We start from the raw sequence: 16,384 nt of genomic DNA, 5'->3' as shown, positions 1-16,384 counted from the left end.
AAGCCACAGACTTTGTATCCATCTTGCTCCAAGAAAATCCAGGATTGCCTGAAGCATATAGAGTCAAGGTCAAAAATAAGGTTTTATCTTCATAGTCATGAAACTGTGAATTTTTCTAAAGATTATTCCTTGAGTGGCAGGCTTTCCTAATTTAGGAAAATGAACTGAAGTGCACCAAAGACAGCAGAAAAACTCACACTGGCTTCAATATATATTTCTAGCAAGGGTCAAATTTTCACTACAGTGAAGATTCTACAGTGAAGTAAATCCCAAATTCACAGGCACAGCTCAGGATCTGTGCTGGCCAAAAAAAATCAGAATCCCCCTTCCCCCAACCTTCACCTTCTCTTCTCCATCTGGAAAAACTCCAGTCTTCATGGCTTGTTTGATGTAATGGGAAGATTGTCTTCCCATTGGATGAATACTGTTAGAATTAGCATTGAGAAGTAATTTTTAGAAACATCACTTACTATCAGCAAATGAGGTCTCAACTAGCACAATTTCAGATTTCTGGTCCTGGAAGGTTTTGAGTACCATGTTTATCTGTCCATTCAAATCCTTCATCACAGACACTCTGAGATTCTAAATGAAGATACATGACTTCCCCGATTCATTATGAAATACATGCATTTTCTTCATTTGGGAATTGCTACTGTATCCAGAAATTCTGAATTTTTATAGCTGCATCTTGGATAAAGTAATGAATGAATTTGCCAAGGCATAATATAATTGATTGTGCTTGGCTTGCTAGGTAATGATATAATATAGTGTGACTCAACCTGCTAGTCCAGAACACAATCAGTATTCATGCTCTAGCTGCTGGAAAATATAAAATAAACTGCTTAGATTATTTAGTGAGAACCTAATTTGCTCAGAATGACTAAAGACAACATGGAGCTTGCAAAAGAAGCTAACAGAAAAGAGCTAACAAAAGAGCTAAGGCTGAGAATAAAAAGTGAAAAAGAATACTCCTACGAAAAAATGACCCCATATTTATAGAAAAGCTCTAACTCTGTGCACCCAGAGAGGTGGCCCTGAATTTTTTAGCACCACTCGTGTCCATGTATCCATAACAAAGAATGGCCAAGGACAGTCCTATTACTTGTGCTAAAGAAGAAGGTAAAACGGGAACAGACCAGCTAGGAAGGTTTTGAACATAAAAATTGCATAACATATCTCAATATGGTGAGAATTAAAAAAGAAATAGTGAAGATATGATGCTGTATACTTAAATGCTATGGCAATGGTGGATATTCAGCTACCAAAGAGGTCAGATACATTTCTCCATCCGCTGAAATATTTGAAGTCAACTTTTGATTACAGAAGAACTAAAAACACGTCTTTTATTTGGGGGATGCAGGAACTTTTAAGAATGATGCATTACAATCTAGTAATCTATCTCCAACTAAAAGCTATATATTTTTACATTTTAATATAAAAATTCTTGAAAAATTAACATCTTGAATTACATGTATATGACCAGAATTGTGTCAAGTTAACAGGCTGAATTTCCAGCTTCTGTGGGCCTGGGAAATGTTCAGTGTGCAAAGAAGATGCCTGCATGTGGGGTAAGACTAGAGATGCAGCTGTTTATAAACTCACTCATGTCCTGCATGCAATGATGTTGTAAGGCTGTATTATACAAAAATGAAATGCTAATGACTCAAAACACTTCAAAGACAATCTTCTCTTCAAAAGGTCTAAAGCTCAGTTAAACTAATTTCCTGCATTTTCCATGGATTTTCATAGGTCTGTTGCTATAGGTGCAATAAACCTGTCTGGTGATAAAAGTAGCAGCAGAGGGAAAAATCACAACTGTTTCTTGAAAGCCTCATAAAATGATATTCTGCAAGGTACACTAAACCACTCAATTGATCCTACTTGAGCATAAACCCATTTACTTCCCAGTGAAGTGGGGCAGTGCCCATTGGCCACTGCAGAAAAAAGCAGAAGGAGCTGCAGGAGATGTACAGCTGGGCTAGGAACAAAACAGCTCTTTAAAAGCTAGGAAACAAGCATGTGTACACAGTCCTAGGAGGGGAATTAATTCAGATCACTTCATGCCAACATATTAGACTTCATTATTGAGTGCAAGTCACACATTTCACAGCTCCACTTCCTCAGATGAAATGATACCTGATAGCAAACCATAAAGAAAAGGGGGAGGTCATCTGACTGTGAATAGAAATATGGTAACTAAAGAAGAAATCAAGTAACTAAGTGGACTTTAAAATCGACATGATCTTTGCGTATAGCCTCTCCCTTCAAATTTCATCTGCAATGTAAGTTTGAAGGGTGTGAAAGGAGACACTGACAACTTGAGAAATTGATGCTGCACTTCAGGTAAAGGTCCTTTCAAAAAGCCTTGATAAAGGTCTTCTCCTTTTCAACACTTCAGTTGGGAAGAAGAAAGGAGCGACATGTGAGTTGCATGGAGCACAGGATGAGTATAAATTACAAAAGAAACACAGTGATGAAAAATATCAGTGCTGGCTTGCTGTCTATGGGGTAACTGGCTTCCTAGAGAAACAGAGTAAAAAGCATTGCACCAGGTGCTGGAGGGACCAGGACGTGGAGCTGAAGGGGCTGTCTCAGGGAGGATGAAATCCAGCCAGGTGAGGTGCAGAGAAGGGCTTGCTCTGATTAGTGAACTAAGGCTGAGAGATGATGATTCCTCTCTACTGATGTACCAATGGAGTAAAATGCCATGGAGATGGGCATTCTTGGTGCTAAATGGATACTCTTGGTGGAAGTATGAATGGACCAAAACCAGGCACAAGTAAATTTATGCTGGAAATAAGGTGGTTTGTAACTGTTGGAGAAGTAATATTCTGAAGGTCTTCCAAGGACAGCAGTGGAGATAAAAAACCTGGATAGGTTTAGTAATTGATAAGTTTATGAAAGCAACAGTATGATACATACAATAACCATAGGAGGATGAGACTTTCCATTTTCTAATGATTAGAGCAAGGGGCAGAGGGGACCATCAGTTACTTGAGATGTGGAACTCAAGCAGTTTACCAGGACACATATAGAGATGGATGCTTTCAACCAGAAAACCTCTCCATTCTGAGCCTTCTACTCTTGAGCGCTTTTTCCATACAGGTCTTGGAGGGAGACCAAGATGCCGTTATGGATGGGAGCTGACATGCACTTACTGTAGAATGATGGGGGTCAGTAAAACTGAAAATTCTGCCTTCCTGGCTCTGCTAATGTATCCATCAGACACAAGGAAGAAATTAAACCTTTAACTCACCTTTTGCCTTTCAAGTGTCTGAACTTTAGAGTTTGTGCTTGCAAAATTGCCTTTTTTGTTAGGTTTGAGCAATGCTGAGCACAGAGCTATTCACCTTCTGTTGCTTTTTGAGTCTTTCCCTCTACTGGAGTTTGATTTTGCTAGTACACCACCACCACTATTTTCAGAATAACATTTGTCTTTCACTATGTAATGTAGTAATTTTTCTTAGGAACAGTGGACTAATACCCCTAAATATATTTGTCTGTGTGTATCAAATAATACTAATTACAGGATATAGTTTTCAGATAACACCTAATGTCAAACACTTTGGGTTTGAAGCATGAGGCAGAAAGAAGGAGAAATGATATCACCATGATATAGAGCTGCAAAGCAGCAGGCAATCCCTACATTGTGTTTTCAGTCAAATTTTTGTTTCTATTCTTGCTTTTCTTGTGCCTGCAAAATTCTCAAAGCCACAAAGCCAAAATAAAAGACAAACAACTTTGTGTTGAACCCTGAAGATTTGAACTTTCACTGTCACATTCAGATTCATTCAGGTACTATTACCATAACAAAATCTGATTTGAGTTGATTAGACACTCAGAATTTTAAGGTTTTCTTTTGCCTAACACTTCTAACACAATTTAGCCATCAAGTAACCTCCCTCCTGTGAATAAATGATGGTAGAAATCAATTGCTTCCAGCACTGCAATGTTATTTTCACAGGATGGACACTGGCAGGGGATACTTGTGAATAATGAAGTGCCATTCCTTGTAACTGGAGGTCAAATGTGGTCCTGTACCACATGGTGTTTTAAATATTAGGGGACCTGGGAGGTCAAAGTTTAACTTCAACACAAGTATGCTGCACATTTTGGCATTTACAATAAGAGGCAAGCCACTGGTATGGCCAAGAGAAAGGTGTAATTTATGAACAATTTAGTTATGAATTCACAATGAGTATGAATGAAACAACCTTGCTCCCAGGCAAAAAAAGTCTGTGGGAGTTTTGGAAGAGTCCTTCCCTTCATGCTGCCACCTTAGGTCTGCTCACAGCAGTTGAAAGTAACCTTTGATAAGTAACATGAAATTAATGATACAGTGGCTGATGAACAGGTACTCAAATCTTAAAACTTGTAACAAAAAGACCAAATGAGATCTCTCAGAAAACCAGAAATCATAAAATAAAATTGGTTTTAGTGCAGGAAGCCTGAAGCAAAAAAAATCAACTTGCACTTTAACTGTTTAGATCTAGCAACGCTTGAAGGCTTCTTTTGTTTCCTTGTCCTTAACTGATGCTTCTTGAGGCACACTGCTATCACCCAAACACATCTCTCATTTCCACGTACCTTGTAGTGGAAGAGGAATAATCCACAGAAGAGGCTGTACAGGTCAGCCGTGAGCAGGGAGAGGTTGACGGCAGTAGCACTGGTTTTCTTTATGACCACTGGCATGAAGCTGTAGAGGCCAAACATACAGGCACTAAAGCCAACGTACAGCAAGCCTGAAGGGGAGAAACAAGAAGGAAAGTGACCTCACAGCCTGCAGAAATGACTTCGTTGGGAGGAAGAAGGTTGTGCTTTTAGGAAAAGAAAGAATAATCCTTTTTCAAAGAAAAATTCAAATTAATAATGTAGAGAGTGAAAACCATGTCAACACTGGACATGAGGTCCTTTGGGATCTTCATAATAGCAGAGGTGTTTCAAATTGGTGTCTTATACTACCAGTGACCAGCTCATGTCCAACATAGATTTAGACATAACGATGCATTTGAACGTATCAAATCCAGTCTCTGCAGGAGCTGAATATCCCCAGCACCAAGTGAGTTCAGCTGAGTTGGACGGAGCACACAGTATTTTCTGGGAATGGGCCCAAAATATTAATGCAATATTATTTGCAGAGGAGTTAATGAGCAAATGGATGAATGCATGAAGACAGCACTCAAGTGTCAGAGGTCCTAGTCCCATTTTGCCACCAAAACTGACAACTCACTTCACAGTTTTGCACCTCCGTTCCTCTACTCCTTTTTTTCTGCCTTCCTCAATAAAACTTTTGTGAGCTGAAACTCTTTCCTGATACATGTTTACAGAGTGTCTCACACAAATTAGATTGTTAGACACTAATATAATAAAAATACATTACAGTAAAAATCTAAATTAATTTAAAAACCTAAATAACTTACTGGGAAAGAATTCATTGCTTCAGTTATTACTTGATAAATCCCTAGGCAAATTAATCAATATGAAGTTAAAAAAACCAGCAAACACTTTACTCATCTGCTCTCATGCAAATGATATTTCTTAGGCTCTGTATGCTGAGAATTCCCAGCTGATATATGGATAAGCCTAAATTTAGACTCATGCCAGCTCTTCAGAACACGTTATTGACTAAAAGTTGTAGAAAATCTGATTGCCAAAGTCCTGAAAGGAGTTAGAAAGGATGAAAAAAAAAAGGCATATAATGGCCATATATCTGCATGTGGATCCATTTAGTTAAAAATTCTTTAGAAAAGCTATCTAAAGGACAAAATCAGCTGTGACAGATCAAGTCCTTTGGAAGCACATGAACTGAAGTGTACATTCAACTGAAACAAATGCAGCAGACACAAACTATCAGTGGCCATACATGTTATGGCATGATAATGAATTTGAATTTATAATCAGAATATGGACAATCATGGTAAAAACTGCTTTTACCCCTAGGTAGCAAATTTATAAGGTGTACATTGTGTACTGGTAACAGAATTAAGTTTTAGGCAGTGCTTGAAAGTTGCTTTATTTAAACTCTGTGACTCTTCTGTAGTCGGCATTGTCAAAGTACAGTCTGCAAATCATCAGCTGGTCCACCAAGTCTCTGGTTGTCTGGATTTAACACAGCTTTGCTGGTTTATGCACTTAACTTACAGTATAATTTTATGGTACTGCCTTGGTGTTCATATTATTTGACAGCCAGTTTCACAGGTTGCTTTTCCAAAGGGCATTTCAGTTCCAGTGGAAAATTGCTTAAACTGTAACTGTCCTAGCAAAGGTGAATATAAAATGGCATTTCATTTACAGCTTCAAAATATATGTAATATCCACTAGCTGGGTGACATTTAGTGGTGACAATAAACAAGTGAAATTAACATCATATGATTTTCAGGTACATATGCTTCTTAGAGGACCAATTTTGAGACTGAAAATATGTTTTAAGCCAACAGCTTGAAGCCTCAGCCTCCTCAGGTACCCATGCAGTGCAAATAGCAGCCTTAGGAATTGCTTCTAGTGCTGCAGGCGCAGCAGACTCCAGAACCTCTCTGGGAAACCTGCTCTGCTGTGTGCCTGCCCTCAATGTGAAGATGATTTTCCTTATATCCAGTCTGAATCTGTCATTTGAGCTTCTGTCTGCTGTCTCTCATCCTCCTGCCATGCACCTCTGACAGAGCCATGCACCGGCTCTGTCCTTTTGATAACCTCCTTGTAGGTAACTTCTTTTCCACAGGCTGAACGAGCCCCAGTCCCTCAGCATTTCTCCATTTCTCTTTACACTTGGTGTCCTCAGACAAATAGGCAGGATCTGTCCCTAGGGACCACTCTAATACAGCCCAAGTAGGACAGAGACCAACATGACTTGAGAACTTCTGGTCTTGTTCCTGAGCAAGGTGGTTGAACATTGCATTAATGTTGCCTTTGTGCTTTTACTCCAAAAGCAAATGTTTCATTGGCATGAAATGGAATCAGTTATGATCTTTCATACTCTCTTGGAACAAAGACCATTCAGAAATACTGAAACCCCAGGTAAAAAAGGACACTTTCTTGGAGCTACAAACTGGCTTTTCTCTTAAATAAAACTGATGTGAGTTTATTTGTTAGTATTTCATCTATCACTAGAAAACTTGTCATGGTCTCATATGAAACCACTCTCTCAAAACTGTAAAATCATCCTCCTTTCAGTCTGGTTGTCAGCAAGTATTAATACTTAAGCCTTCAAGGATACAAACAGAGCTACAGTAATTCACAGTAAGTGTGAAGATGATGATATGTATCAGGGCAATTTCCAAAATTAACACCAGGAGGGACACAGCCTGTTTTAAACATGATAGACACAACAGATTGGCTTTAGATCTTTATATTCAAAAATCATTTGCATCAGTTAAAAGATAGCTCATTTGATCTAAAAAGCACAATTATGGCAGATGGCAACAGGCCACCTTGATTTATTTATTAGGCTGCCTGCTGTGACTTTATCACCACCATTCGGGAGGCTGATGATTTAACTCTGCTGGACTGCAGCTTTCAGTCTGTCACAGCGGATAACTACTCAGGACAAGGCTGTGAACTCCCTGATACAGATTTGTCAATCACTTTTTGACAATCTTGTATCACTGCCAATGCAATGCAAAGTACACCAGGTGCAGCGGAAGCCAGGGAAGAACTACAGAACTGTCACCATTTAATCCATGTTCAACTACACCACATTTCCAATTATTGCTCTAACAAAACAAGTGCATATCTATGATGCTTTTGCTAAGATGATCTCAGCCTTGTGAAGCATAAGGACTCTTCAGAATTAGTAATCAACTTTCAGGGACATTCTGGCAGCATCACAGATGAAGTAAGACCTTATTTTAATAGCACATTTCTCTGATACTGAGTCTGAACAGAAATCTCATGGAAGTATATATGACATTTACATGGACAGTAGATTAATTCACTATGACCACTGGTACCATCAGTACCAGATTAATTATGTCCCTAAGCTCCTTCTCATGAAATATAAATAAACACTGATGCAATTATGCTAACTATCTCAGATTAAAGAAGGCCAATACACTTATAGTACACAGTTGAGTGTGTTCCTCCATGGATACTTTAAACTGATTTGTCACTTAGTTTTACAGCTCAACAATCAAATTTCCAAGATTTCTAGGTGCAATGTTTTGTGAAAAATGTGCTGTATTTATCAAGGTTTAAGATGATGAAAGGAAATTGCAAACCAAGTTTAAAGAAACCAACTATATTCCACAGTTTGCATCCCCTCCCCTAAGGGATTCCCCACATAATCAGTCGTTTTTGCACACTTCTGAGTTGTCATTTTGATGTTCAGTCTGAAACTAGGTAAAGAGCTATTGTCAATGGGTTGCCAAAGCTTGAGCCCTCTGCAATGAATCAGCTCAATGCGACTAGTAGTCTTTTATTTCTTTTATTGTCATAAATAGTGAAGGAGTGATTATAGGGACTCCCCTAAATATCGATTTGCTTTTAAACCAAATAATCCTTTGGACTCATTAGAAGGAAGTCATAAACTCAGCTTCCAAACTGAAAAGGGAAAATGCAATTCCCTGCTTGGCAGAACACCATAACTGCTTCATTGGGCACGATGCTCCCAAAACTTGTCTAAAGGACACATCTGCTTTATTCCACTAAGACTATTTGGAAAGCAATTAAAACACTTCCATACAGAAATGCTCCTCCTGGAAGTGAATTTATGAGGCTATAATATGCACTGCGAGTACTTTTTTAGGTTATTTTTGTTGGGTTCCATTTTCTTTCCTTGGCTTTCATTGAAAAGGTTTGGCTCTTAACGACTGCCTCATTTATTGCCCCAGTGTTGCATTGAATCTTAGAACTGGAACCACATTATTGTTTTACTTCATGGCTGTCTGAATGGTTATCTTACAGCATTCATATGCTTAACCTAATTGTGCAAGGAAGGCATAACACAGCAATGGAGGGCAGATCATTTAAGAACAGTTATGAGGCTCGACCTTTGGTAGTAACCAGTGGAAAAGTCACAAACATCGGCTCCCCTGAACTCTGTGGCCACCTCCCCAAATGCTGGCTGTCTCCACGCCTCCTTCAGCAACCATCTCCCATGAGGTAAAGTGTGTTCTTACCTATTTGCCAATCCCAGGGGACTTTCAACAGCTCTTTGTGTTCCATGATTGCACTAGAAGAGAAGAGAAGGCAAAATTTGATGGAAGAGAACAAAAGTTAAATTACTTCCTCTCATTGAATTAAAATGCTGGACAAAACAACATAAATAACCTTATAACAAAAAATCTCTGTAGAAAACAAATGCAATCAGGAGTTTGCTAATCTACTCTGGCATTATCCCTGTGCCTGTGTATTTGAAAGATCTTCAGGGCAGTAATCAGATGTGATAGCATACAATTTCTCCTGGTTTATTTCCAGCTCTCGATATACCTGCTCTACATGCCCATTCCCCTAAATTTTCAATCCTCTTGTACTTTTCTGACTTAATATTCTGAAAGCTTTTGAACCCTAATTATTAATAATATATCTATCTGAGTTATTCACACTTCAGAGTAGCTCTGCAGGGTAAAATAAATAGATATCACAGGCTGGTTTGGAAATCATGCTGTGATTTCTTATACACTGAGAGAAACCAAATAGTCACATCAGTGAAAGTCAGGATAATAAGCAAAGAATGGGCAAACCTGCAAAAGTCCACTCTCAGTATCTTGTAAATCTTGCACAGTACATTAACATCAAAGTCAGAGATCCATAAAATTCTCAGGTGGCAACAAGTCAGCTCTTCCCAATCCAGGCAAACAGACCCTTGGAGATAAGATATCTCCCAAGCTAGGTCTTCACTCAGCTAACTGCTTTCTCTGTCTGTATGATTTCCAGATAAATCTAGCTGTGCAAAACTCGGCATGCTGGTCTGGACACTATTTTAAACAAGTATAAAACATGGAATTATACAGATTGAAAAACAAAGTACCCAGTAGGAAAGGCGGCATGTGGAAGACCAAATCTAATAGTAAAACTACAGGAGCTCAAAACCTTCCAGATTAATCTAGTCTAAAGAGTTATATGCTGGAAATTTTAATTTGCTTGCTGCTGATGTGAGGCAAATCTAATACTGTGTACAGAATAATAAGACTATATTCTCTGCAAAATAACTAAATTATAGGTGTCTTTGCATTCATAAGGTATATGTCTCTTTTATCATTCCTGAAGAATATAATGAAAACAAACTGCAATGTCTCTTGGTCTGGAAAAAGTTTTTCACATAACTTAAACGTAGGAACATTGCATTCATATTACTACTTAGCCAATACAAAAGATGTGTAAAACAATATGCTATGGCTTGTGATTCCTTATGATCTGTGAAAAAAGAGGGGTGAGATAAATTTTGCCAGAAGTGGCCATTTAGTGATGCCAGAGGCACTGAAGAATTGGAACCACAATGATTTTGAAAGGTTGGGGTAGTTGAAGGAGGTTCCTGATAACTGAAAAGAGACAAATGCACCATTCAGTTTAATACAGAATAAAAGGTATAGCCTGCCAGCCTTATGCTAACCTTCGGGAAGACTATGGAACAAATCTACCCAGAAGCCATTTGCAGGAAATTAAGAAGATGGTTCCAGTGGGAAAAGCCAGCACAATGCTCTCAAGAGCAAACCTGATATAACTATTGCCTTCCATAATGAGGTGACTGGATCAGTAAATAAGGGAAATGGAATGGATGAGTGGATGTGGTGTAACCTACTGTTAGTTTAGCAAGGTTTCCAACATGATTTCCTTAAAGATCTTCAGAGACTCAAGAGGTATGGACTAGATAGGTGGACTATGTACAATGCTGTCTAAAGAAAAGAGCGAGAAGAAACCTCATGAAGTTCAAGAAAAGCAAGTATTAACTCCTGCACCTGGGGTGGAGTGACACTATGAAACAGTACAGGCTGGGAGCTGACTGGATAGAAAGTTGTTTTCCAGAAATAAACCTTAGAGTCCTGGTGGACATCAGCCTGAACCCTATGTGTCCCTGGAGCAGAGGAAGGCAACAACATCCTGAGTTGTTGTCTAGCCAGAAAGCTGAAGGATGTGATTTTTGAGACAACAGTAGAGTCCTGTATCCAATTATGTGCTGTCCAGAACAAGACAGACAATAACAAATTGAAGGGAATACAGTGGAATTCCATCACAATGGTCAGGCAGGTTGAGGCCAGGATGTAAGAGGAGATGCTGAAACAGCAGAGTTTGCTTAGCATGAAGAAGAGAAGGCTAAGCTGGGGGAAAGGAGGACACAACAATAAATTTTCCATCTTAACTATGCAATGGGTAGCTACAGACAAGATAGTCATACTTTTCTTGGAGGTGCACAACAAAAGGATGAATGACAATTGACACAAGTTGCAATGTGGAAAACTGATTAAATATCACGGGGAAAAAAAATGTCATACACTGGAAGAGGTTGCCCAGCATGACTGGCAGTTCCATTCTTGGAGATACCAAGAAATCAAGTGAACAAGTTCCTAAGCAACCTGATGTAACTTTGAAGCTAGCTTTGAGTAGGAGCTTGAACCAGATGACCTTCAGGGGCCATTAGAAAATAGGCCATGTTATGATTATGTGATTCCATCAGATAACCTTATCTCCATTTCCTGGGTAATTGTGACATCCCCAGCTCTCGGAAACTAATCTCTTATTCTTCTCCCTTCTTTAATCATACCCAACATACTAAACTTCTTTTTCCACCATGTCTGGGTAATTAGCCAACTCATTAATTCACTGTTTCCCCTGACACCTTAGCTCTTCCTCCTTTGCTGTACAACAGGCATTATGTGTATTTATTTTATGTTACAGTCTAAGACTCCTTCAGTTCAGAGGATCTGAAGGTCCTATATTGCACCAAAGTGGCCAGTAGTATTTCAAAGAAAGAGCCTGCAAATTTAACATGAGGAATTGGTTTATCTTTGATGTAAATGTTATAATTAGTTAGATTAAGTCTCTGTGAACACATAACTGTGACTTCTGCTATTCATTACAGGTAAAGGTACGAAAAAAGGCACAGGTATGAACTAAGTGTGGTTGTGTCTCTAGAATGTGCCCAAAAAGCACCATCAGCAAAAAGCTGCAGAGGCTGGTGGAGAAAAACCTGTTGGAGTGAATTTATGGGTCAAAAGTTGAATAGAAAAACCTTAGGGCTTTCAGCAAAGAAATGGTTTCTTATTATTTCCTTCCAGTTGTGGCTTCTTTATACAAAGATGCCTTGCTCCAAAACAAGATTCTCACCAGCAGAACAGCTCACAGATCCTGAATTGTGACTTAACTGCTTCGGTCAAGAGGGAGGAATGGCACAACAACTGAATTCTGGAATATGAAACATTTACATGACAGTTCACACACACAGAGCAAGACAAGGGCACTGCTTTGATGTCCTCAGAATGTTAGTATCTACTTAATCACAATCATATAAAAGAATGCTTTAGCCAAAGATACTAGGCACATTTATATGCTCTTAAATTCCATTTTTTTTAAAGGGAACTTCTTGTATGGCAGCTAGTTAATATAAATAATTTTAAGACACTTGTTCAGATCCCAAATAAATATATTAAGCTCTCTAGCTAAAAAAAAATAAAACTATTGAAATAGGAATTGATGAGCTGTGGTTTTTTGATCAGTCTCTGTTCTTAGGAGCAGAGTAGCTTAGATCTGTAGAAAAGCAACTTGTTTTGGACCAATAATCAAGTCATTCTGTGCTACAAGCACCAGTGACAGACCTGCACAAAATGCAGCAATCTTGCAGGGCTACTTTTACATCAGCCACAGTACTGCAACACTGGAAGCCACCTTCCAACTATTAAGCTTGCAGTTGAGATGCTCATTAGGTACATGTGGATATAGACCAGACTCCGTAGATGCCGAAATCCATGCAACAATCTCCTATGTGCTAAATATTTTGAAGTGAAAAGGCCATTTTATTAAAAGCTTTTTCAAGATTTCTACCATATCATAATGTAGTTACACAGAACAAGCAAACCAGTAAAACACCTTCTGACTGGATGTGTTTTCCACCTCTTTAGAAATCAAAGAGACTTTTTAAAAGTATATAACAGAACCAAAAGAAGCTGTAGATTTTGTTATTCACAATTCAGAATAATACATGAAGCATCCACTTGTCCTTCAGCAGCAAGATAGTGTGACATGTCTTCTCCCTCTTTATGTGACTACTCAAGGACAATGGTCCTTGAATTAGAGTACTTGGGTAAAATTTTGTGTTATTATTCAAATCACCAATTTGAAATATGAAAACCAATGCAAATTCCAAGATTAGAGGAATTTCCTGCTCTCCACCGGAAAGGGCTAATTTTGAAGGAGTGGTTAGTGTATCTCAATGGATGCCACAGCTGCACTTATTTGAGCTTTAGTGAGCTCAAACCTGTCCACTTACAGCTGAATTCCACTGAAGAAAGAGCCAAAGAGTCCGATCATGCCCAGGAATTCCACTCGGCTCAGATTTCGGACGATGTACTCCTCACAGACGTTGGAGATGCCGTACAGAGTTGCTCCGCCAAGTACTAAGAGGTCCCCTATCAGTTTATTTTCACCTAGGGATAAAGAGAAAAAAAATAATCAGAATGCCTCAAAACAACCATCTTCTGTCCAAAACCATTGCATGTTCTTCCCTACAGTCACTACACAGCCCTTATCTGGGTTAATAAAATGAATGCAAATATTCTGTCATTCAAACAGTTTTCATTCAATACACCAGTCTCAGTCAGACAGAGGGAGAGCATATTCCTTGCTGTAGAAAGAAGAAGCCAAAAAATCTGAAAAACTTGTAAAAAAAAAATTGTATAATCCAAGTGGAGCTCTTCAGAGACTGATCCTTTTAACTTTATTATTACTACCTTTTCTTTTCTTTGCAGAGAGAACATGACTCAACTTTATAGAGCAGTTTGCATCTCATCTTGAAATTTCACCAGTCTAAAACAAGTTCAGTACATAGATCTGAGGACAACTGAAAAATTCCGTGTACCTGTGAAATGAGTGAAGAAATCATTACAGCCTAATATTGACCTCATTCTCACATGGAGCTGTTTGACAAGAAAGGGAGGAGGAATGATGTGGTGTAGACAGGGTGATGATAAGGACAGATTTTTAAAAGAGGTTCAATTAACATAGCAGTACCTAATGCATGCAAGGAACAAGAAGATGTATTTTCAGTACCTCCAGGTATACAGAATTACTAAAACATTTTGTTATCAAAGACTGCTTGAAATCTTTTTAAGTCTTGGAAGATTTTTATTATTGGATGTTGGGGAGAGCTGCAGTGACATTTGATCAAGATCAAGTTCCAGCTTGAAAACTGAGGCCCTAGCTTTGCAAACTGGTGCCTGCAATTTCCTCTGCACATATGGCTTGTTAAATTATTTCTACAAGAGCTACAGCTTCACAAAGCTGTCAGATATTTCTGCAGAACCATATTCAGAAATGCTGGATTATAGTGGATTTTTCTTTGAAAAGTTTCAGCAGAAATGCTGAAGTATGACACAGTATTTTTAAAAAAGAAATCCTATTTTCTTTAAAAAAACCATGATTTACTTTTTATGTCCCTGTCTTTTAAAGTTTTATTTCAATTGATTTGTAAAATATACACTGCAGTAAATAAAAATGGAAACCAAACATTCTAATTGGTTCAAAATTATCTTTTCAACATTTTTCTTTAAGGAGTTCTTTTAAGCCTTCAGTTATCATTCCAAACTGCAGTGCTGAAATTTCTATGGAGAAGAAATTTATGATAATAAAAATGGTCATAAGAGGACAGACCAAGGGTTCATTAATCCTGTCCCCAGCACTGGCTATAAGCACCAGAAAAGTATAAGATGTTTAAGGACAATAGGAATGGAGTAAAGTGTAAAGTATTCCCAGTAATACTCTCCTAGTTTCCAACATGTTTCAGCTCAGAGGAGATGTGGCTTCTGTGTATTTAGAAAATACTACTAGATTTGTTCTTCACATACTCATCCCGCCTTTCACTGAATTTCAATTTTGAATGTTCCTTGACGGGCAAAATGTTTATATTTGACCATTTATCTTTTTAGGATTTGGTTGTTCTGTTGTCGGGGGTTTTTTTCTTATTTTAGTCTTCTTTTGCAATCAGTAATGGAAGATGTTCTTCATTTAAAATAACCATCACAACTTTACAAAACTTCTTCATACCCCTGATGCATTTCATATTTCACAGTGGCTCCATTGATTCTTCACTGAGATCACTTTTTTGGTATTTATTGCAGCTACTCACTGACACTTTAGGGAAGTATTGCTGCAAAAGCTTTTGACCTTAGAGCTCCTGCTAGGACAAAAATATCATCCTTTTGAATCTGTGAAACAAAAGCAGCTCAGAGGCTGAGCATTTTCACACAGATGGGATGGCCTCAAGCATCACACTCTTCCCAAAGTGCTCTCGTGCTGAGTGTGAGCCTCAGCCTTCAGGGCCTTCCCAGAAGAGGGAGCTGAGATCTGTTCAGAGCACCAGACTCTGACACTGGAACCTCCTCTGGTACTCAGCAGCACAGGGTGGCTGAGGAGAGCACAAACAAATAAGGAAGTACAGAGGGACTTCTATCAGCCAGTTCTCAGTAGATCAGGCATTTTCTGAGATAGAAGTTGCATTAGACTATCACATTTAATAAACCTTCAATTTGTGTAATAATAAACCTTCAATAAATTCATCAATTTGTGTAAAATTCGTATATTTTTAGCCTACTATTAAGTATATTATGCTTTTAATTTTTTACTCTGAATACCTCAAAATCATATTAGTCATCCCATTATTTTCTGAGAATTATTTAAAAATCACTCTGTATTGACCCTTTCCATATAATTGAAGACTTCATATACCTTTACAGGTCTCTTTCTTGCCTTTTCTGAGAGAAGGAATGTCCCAGTCTGGCTACAGTCTCTTCATCTGAATCCATTTTATGCCCTTGAACAGCTTTCTCACCTTTCTCCATAGCTTATACAGGTTTATTTTCTGATGACTTCTTTTTGAGATGCAGTGACTAGAGTAATACATGGTACACAAGGAGTTAGTGCACCAAAACTTTATATACTGGTGTAAAAATGTTGTAAAATATGTTTTTGCTTTCTTTCTTAGCAATTATTATTCTGGTTGTCAAATGCCTTATCTTTGCCTCCTCGAGAGGCTGAGACTTTGGGACTTTCTCCCAAGACTGACATATCCCTATAGACTTCTTTTCATGGATGCAATATCCACATGCATCTACTGGTTGCATTGCTAAGGAAACATGTGTCAACTAATTAGAGGCATTCTAAAAACTTTTACGACAATAAAGTTGTATTTCACCAATTTAATGGTGTAGGTCATTCTTCAGAAGACACACAAGGCATAGCC

General features: G+C 38.3%; 1 protein-coding gene across 1 annotated transcript in view; it reads right to left on the bottom strand.

Moving 5' to 3' along the window:
• The window catches only part of SLC35F1 (solute carrier family 35 member F1), a 230,176-nt gene that overhangs the window by 14,079 nt on the left and 199,713 nt on the right, over nucleotides 1-16,384 (bottom strand). The window contains exons 5-7 of the mRNA XM_041469895.1: nucleotides 13,418-13,574; nucleotides 9,114-9,166; nucleotides 4,588-4,742 (exon numbers count right to left, since the gene is read on the bottom strand). Coding sequence (XP_041325829.1) covers nucleotides 4,588-4,742; nucleotides 9,114-9,166; nucleotides 13,418-13,574 — 365 coding nt within the window. The remainder of the gene's footprint in view (nucleotides 1-4,587; nucleotides 4,743-9,113; nucleotides 9,167-13,417; nucleotides 13,575-16,384) is intronic.

The sequence above is a fragment of the Pyrgilauda ruficollis genome, unplaced genomic scaffold (assembly GCF_017590135.1).
Source record: "Pyrgilauda ruficollis isolate IOZ18807 unplaced genomic scaffold, ASM1759013v1 scaffold24, whole genome shotgun sequence".
Classification (NCBI taxonomy): Eukaryota; Metazoa; Chordata; class Aves; order Passeriformes; family Passeridae; genus Pyrgilauda; species Pyrgilauda ruficollis.
Note: the sequence above shows the minus strand (reverse complement) of the source record. Positions and strands in the feature narration are given on the sequence as shown.